This window comes from Pecten maximus, chromosome 4, assembly GCF_902652985.1.
Source record: "Pecten maximus chromosome 4, xPecMax1.1, whole genome shotgun sequence".
NCBI classification, from domain to species: Eukaryota; Metazoa; Mollusca; class Bivalvia; order Pectinida; family Pectinidae; genus Pecten; species Pecten maximus.
This window is the reverse complement of record NC_047018.1, coordinates 13,578,087-13,585,038: the sequence shown is the minus strand read 5'-3', so window position 1 is coordinate 13,585,038 and position 6,952 is coordinate 13,578,087. Positions and strand designations below refer to the sequence as shown.

Genomic DNA, 6,952 nt, shown 5'->3' with positions numbered 1-6,952 from the left:
TTACATGACTTGTTTGTGCAAACTTGTAGATTTTTGTTGGTGTCAACATTATACTTCTATTTAGATAACCTACAGTATTTTCTCATTCGCCAGTATTTGATCAAGTGTGTATGATATCTAGGTTTCTATTGTAGGTTTATTTATATATTTGTATTGTATTTACTAATCCATACTGAATTTGTTTCAAGAAGACAATTTGAGGTCAAATACGACACATCCCGATTTTACCATAATGCAGAAATACACTTCTATTTAGACCATGGGGGATTTGTTGTAGAATCGTTATTTCTTGAGTAATGCCCACACAGGCCGAAAAAATGGATTTATAATTTAAAGTCTCTAGATAGACCGGTACATTACCGACAGTTATCAGTGGAATTCCCTGGTGTATGTATGTTTAGGTTCCAAAGTTTACCTACATTGCCTTGATACGTGAATAGCGTTAAAAACGTATTGATGACCATTCATTAACATTCATATCTAAGAAGCAAAAACAAAAGAAAAAAAAACCAAACAAACCCACTGCGCCTGACAATACCAGGGAAAGCAAAAAGTTAACTTGGATGTGCCAAGTATCGTTTAGCTCAGCGCTTTATTTTCTATAGGGAACAACCAACCAATTGATAAAATAGATTTTTGAAACAGCCCCTGTGTAAAGAAAGTTGAGCCAAGGATATAATGTCTGGCAGCCACTGATTGGCCAGTATATTATGAAGCGAGAAAATAGATATGTAGCCTGATAGGTAACTATCCATAAGAAATGTTGAGATACATTTCGTAACTCCGATTGATCTTTTTCCCAAAAGTTCAGGTAATAATAATTAACAGGTAAACATTTAAGATTTTTGCGAAATTCACCCATTTTCAAAATGGCTACCCCGGAGAAAATTTGAGCTGAAGGACCAAACTTTTTGTTTTGATTATGTGTTATATCAGACCCTAAACTTTTGTTATAAACCATAATTGTCATATTGAATTCAAGAATTTGAATGAAATACTCCAAAACGTTAACACTAAAGTCTATGGGAAAACGATTGGTTGGTTGGTCCCTATAGGAAATCTTTTCGTCAGATAGCCCACGGAAATCATTTTTTTAAATGTTTTGAATCATGTAGTCAGTAAAAAAATACGTTTCGTACCCTTCAAAGATATTTTACTGGATTGGGATTCAAGAATTATATCTCGTTTTAGCAATTCTGTTAATTCTGTATTTATATAACATTATATACAATGTAATAATTATCTATGCTGTCATTCGTATTCATAGTAGAATACACTCCAGAGTATTATTCGTGATTGAATTATTCTGACTGACACAACACAAACAAGGAAAAATGACGTCAATTTCAGATATAACAATACCGCTGTCGGATTTAACTCGACTCGTGTCCCCATATCCTTTATGTCCCCGTATCCTTTATGTCCCCGTATCCTTTATATCCTTTATGTCCCCATATCCTTTATATCCTTTATGTCCCCATATCCTTTATGTCCCCATATCCTTTATATCCTTTATGTCCCCATATCCTTTATGTCCCCATATCCTTTATGTCCCCATATCCTTTATATCCTTTATGTCCCTATATCCTTTATGTCCCATATCCTTTATGTCCCCATATCCTTTATGTCCCCATATCCTTTATGTCCCCATATCCTTTATGTCCCCATATCCTTTATATCCTTCATGTCCCCATATCCTTGATATTCTTTATGTCCCCATATCCTTTATGTCCCCATATCCTTTATGTCACCATATCCTTTATGTCACCATATCCTTTATGTCCCCATATCCTTTATATCCTTTATGCCCCATATCCTTTATGTCACCATATCCTTTATGTCCCTTTATCCTTTATGTCCCCATATCCTTTATGTCACCATATCCTTTATATCCTTTATGCCCCATATCCTTTATGTCACCATATCCTTTATGTCCTTTATGCCCCATATCCTTTATGTCCCCGTATCCTTTATATCCTTTATGTCCCCGTATCCTTTATATCCTTTATGTCCCCATATCCTTTATGTCCCCGTATCCTTTATATCCTTTATGTCCCCATATCCTTTATGTCCCCATATCCTTTATGTCCCCATATCCTTTATATCCTTTATGTCCCCATATCCTTTATATCCTTTATGTCCCTATATCCTTTATATCCTTTATGTCACCATATCCTTTATATCCTTTATGCCCCATATCCTTTATGTCACCATATCCTTTATGTCCTTTATGCCCCATATCCTTTATGTCCCCGTATCCTTTATATCCTTTATGTCCCCATATCCTTTATGTCCCCGTATCCTTTATATCCTTTATGTCCCCGTATCCTTTATATCCTTTATGTCCCCATATCCTTTATGTCCCCGTATCCTTTATATCCTTTATGTCCCCATATCCTTTATATCCCTTTATCCTTTATATCCTTTATGTCCCCATATCCTTTATGCCCATATCCTTTATATCCTTTATGTCCCCGTATCCTTTATATCCTTTATGTCCCCATATCCTTTATGTCCCCGTATCCTTTATATCCTTTATGTCCCCATATCCTTTATGTCCCCGTATCCTTTATATCCTTTATGTCCCCATATCCTTTATATCCCTTTATCCTTTATATCCTTTATGTCCCCATATCCTTTATGCCCATATCCTTTATATCCTTTATGTCCCCATATCCTTTATGTCCCTTTATCCTTTATGCCCCATATCCTTTATGTCCCCACATCCTTTACATCTCGGACAACACCAGACTATAGAATTTGACCATATTATAACGAACGTCTGGAATGGAAATGATCAACGACAAGGACGTTTCACGTCACCGGTCGCCAGGTTGTATTCGTTCACATTCTTATTCTTCTGGTGAAAAAGATAGGCATCTCACCACTGTTAAAAAAAGGAATAGATGCTGGTTATTTGTACCTTTAGCTCGTGGTATGATAAACTCACCAAAACGATTGTTATCATTAGCTGTAGGGGATATGGCCTGGGCTCGAAATAACAACAACAACAAAACTCTTCTAGAATCTATGTTCTTAGCTACAGCACATTTTCAGTGTATCTTGATACATACACAAAAAATGTATGTTACCTAGCCGACACTTCAATTCGGTGAGCAATAAACCTATTGAAACTGACTAGATATTGTCTCCCATGTTTTGTTGTTAGTGCTTAAGTTGTTAAATCAAGACAGTTGAACTGTGATGTACATACAAAATCAGATCATATGTTTTAGCTTTAATATAACATGTCACTTGACTAACGCTTCGTTTTTTGTGTGTCCTGTATGTTGGAGTACCATGTCCGGGAAAAAGCTGCCATATTGATATAAGAATTGTACAAAAGACAAACAACATAATAGCCCATTGCAGTACTAACTGAGATTAAATACTGTAGAGCCAAAACTGGATTAAACCCCACCATACAACTCGTCAGTGACGCTAGGGACACTTACAACCGTTGAGTTATTCTTTGACCCGTCAGTGACGCTAGGAACATCATACCATTGCGTAGATATCCTAGGACTCATTAGTGACATCATACAACTGTGTAGTTGTTCGAGAACTCATCAATGACATCATACTGCTGTCTCGTCGTTCTAGGACTCTCCAGTGATGCTAGAGACATCATACAGCTGTTTCGTCCTTCTATGACTCGTCAGTGATGCTAGGAACATCATACATATGTTTAGTCCTGCTGAGACTCGTCAGGGATGTTTGGGAAATCACACAGCTATTTCGTCATTATAGGACTCGCCAGTGAGAAGGATGAAAGAGCTATATGATGCAGTTGAATTCATTTTAGTTCTACTAATGATTTGTTTTTGAAAGGTGCCAATATCTTGCATGCCTTTTGTGCAATTCTTCTTAATATATCTTGCTGCCCCTGTTGCATGATTGTAGAAGCGATCAAACTCTCCACACAATTTCATCTTCCTAATGTGTCCCTCCCTTGACACTGCCCCTCTTTTCATGACCGAGGTATACCAGAGTGTTTTTAAACATATGTTTTTCCCAATAGATTATCAATTATCTATTTAAAGCTGAAAATTTGTCAGCTTTTAAACGCCTTGGAATCTGCGGCTTGAAAGAAGACCCGCATCTGTCACACTTGTTACAAACAACACTTTGAGAGTGACACCGATCAGTTATTGGTCGGTCTGTATTAGCCGGTGATTATATGTGATCAACTGCTAATCTTATCAATACCAACGAAGTACGAGTTCTCGGTGACTGTAGGCCTTTTTTTTTATAACGTAGATAGGTCTATGTTAAAATCACGTGATGTTCGAATTATCGTTAAGTTACCTAACACTTTATGGTCATATTAACAAACTTGAATTTAAAAAAAGAAATTACTTGTAATTATTATGTATGTAGACGAAGCAATAATTACATATACAAGATTGAAGCAGAATATATAATTCATGTTCCTTTTCAACATGCTGACACAACCGACGGACGTTTATGAATGGACAAAGATAAGAACCCGGGGACTTACAGGAAGGCCGAGTTATGACTTATCACACTCGCTACCTGTCTATACGGAGACAACATGTTCGCGTTTCGTTTTTTCGTTGTAGTTTTTCTGTCAATAGTTGGGATACTAGCGACACCTTCCAATAACAGGGACGACCTCCAAGACAAGGAGCTTGCGGAGATTAAGGAGATGGTGAAGTTACAGTCAGAACTGATCCAATCACAGGCAGAGATGTTGAACAAGTACGACCAACGTATAGGTATTCTGGCTAATTAATTACAACTTCAATATACATTTTCCTCACAAGCCATGATTCCATAAACATTTATTTTGTCTTTGGATGATGTAAGTTTCCTTTAACAAGACAGCATGTTCTGTGTCATTGGTTTAGTTAATTCATTATTCAGAGACATGTTCGAAACATCTTTTCGGAAAGAAATAGTTTTTATTTTAATTTGCTGTGCGCCTAAACCTCTAGCGTGTTCTTTTACATAACCTGACCTATACCACAGGTCCACATATGACCTGTCCTCTACCACAGGTCGTCACATGACCTGACCTCTACCACAGGTCCACATATGACCTGTCCTCTACCACAGGTCGTCACATGACCTGACCTATATCACAGGTCCACATATGACCTGTCCTCTACCACAGGTCGTCACATGACCTGACCTCTACCACAGGTCGTCATCTGATCTGACCTCTCCCACGTCAGTCAAATGTAAATATACCCGTGTCTCTGACTCAATCCATACATACGGTAGAAGACCCCGACAACAGTCAACTTTATCCACCAAGTATTGAAGGTAAAGCTGGTAATGATGATCGCCGGAGTAAATCGAGTCTTGAGCGAAAATTACCACTTAATCTATTCCTTAACATGCTAGTGCGATTTAGAATTCTGGTGGGAATAGGCGTTTTTCAGAAAGAGTATACAATGTACTGTACAAAACAACAATTATAGCGACAATTATCTCTCTTTTAACCATATCGATAAAACAACATACCATCTTTACAGGTGAAAAACAGTCGCGGACACGAAGAGTTGCTGATATGGGTGAGTTAAAAGTAGAGATTTAAATCAATATATTCGCGGATACGGAGCGTTGCTGGTGTGGGTCGGTCAACAGGGGATATTTAAGTCATTATGTAGGCGGATACGGAGAGTTTCTGATGTGGATGAGTAAACAGTAGAGATTTGAATAAATATCTTGGCGGATACGGAACGTTGCTGGTGTGAGTGAGGTAACAGTAGAGATTTAAATCAATGTCTTGGCAGGTACGGAGAGTTGCTGATGTAGGCAAGTAAACAGTAGAGATTTAAATCAATATGTAATTGGATACGAAGAGTAACTGATGTTGGTCGTTTTCATTATAAATAAATTTCAAACTTATTTTTAAAATAAAGATTACGGTATGTAACTACATTTTTATATTTTCATACACGATGTTTTCCGGCGAATAAATTGTTTTAGTCGTTCCGATGTGGGCTATACAATGTCCCCTTAACAGAAGAAAACTTCCCCTAGTTTCTTGATATTACCTAGGAATTAGCTTTTGTCAGTTTTTCGTTGTTCGTTTCCCTATGAACCGGTATTGAAAACAAGTTGTGAAAAGCAAATGAACGTAAATTACTACATTTCAGATAACAACACCGCTGTCGGATTTTACTCGAGGCTCGTGTCCCCACATCCTTTACAACTCGGACAACACCAGGCTATCGAATTTGACCAGATTATAACGAACGTCGGGAATGGATATGATTCCCGACGCGGACACTTCACGGCACCGGTCGCCGGTTTGTACTCGTTCACCTCTACAGTTCTTCTGGCAAGTTCCAATAACCACAACATGCACATTTCCATTGTTAAAAACGGAGTCATTGTTGGATTAATGTTTTCCGTCACAGAGTACGATAAAGGCACCAGAACTGTTGTCTTATCCTTAGCTGTAGGAGATATGGTATGGGTCCGAAATAACGGAAACGAGTTGCCGAATATCCACGGTGTTGGCTATAGCACATTTTCTGGATTTCTTATCACACCTTACAGTCAGTAGTTTGGCTAAAACACGACAAAGCATTTGAATAAACTGAATAAACCCCAATCACCATCTTACACGTGTGTTTTGTTTCCTTTAGACCTATGTTGTGTTTCCTCCGGCGCCCTCTGCAAGTCCCAGAACGACGGAGTAGATGTAAATTGGTTAAGGCGTTCCGCCATTGTTGTGGTTGACTGATAACCCGCCCGTTTCATTGTGGGACTAATTTGGATAGAAACTTGGTCCGTCGGATCCAGTTATTATTTTTTTGGAATGTGTCCTATACTTTCATAAACACATATTAGTGCTGCAGCAGAGGTCGTATTTTGATCCTGTACCCATTTTGGCACAAAAGTCCTTAGAGATAATCTTGATCAGAGATAACTCTGAAGTGTAAAAATGCCGGAGGACATTCTGGGAAATGCTGGA

At 38.0% G+C, this 6,952-nt stretch overlaps 1 protein-coding gene across 1 annotated transcript; it reads left to right on the top strand.

The window, feature by feature from the left end:
* The first annotated feature begins 4,510 nt into the window (after nt 1–4,510).
* LOC117325303 (complement C1q-like protein 4) lies at nt 4,511–6,600 on the top strand. The gene is made up of 3 exons (XM_033881421.1): nt 4,511–4,739; nt 5,502–5,540; nt 6,129–6,600. The coding sequence occupies exons 1-3, from the start codon at nt 4,556–4,558 to the stop codon at nt 6,539–6,541; spliced, it is 636 nt and encodes a 211-aa protein (XP_033737312.1). The 5' UTR covers nt 4,511–4,555; the 3' UTR covers nt 6,542–6,600.
* Nucleotides 6,601–6,952: the final 352 nt, after the last annotated feature.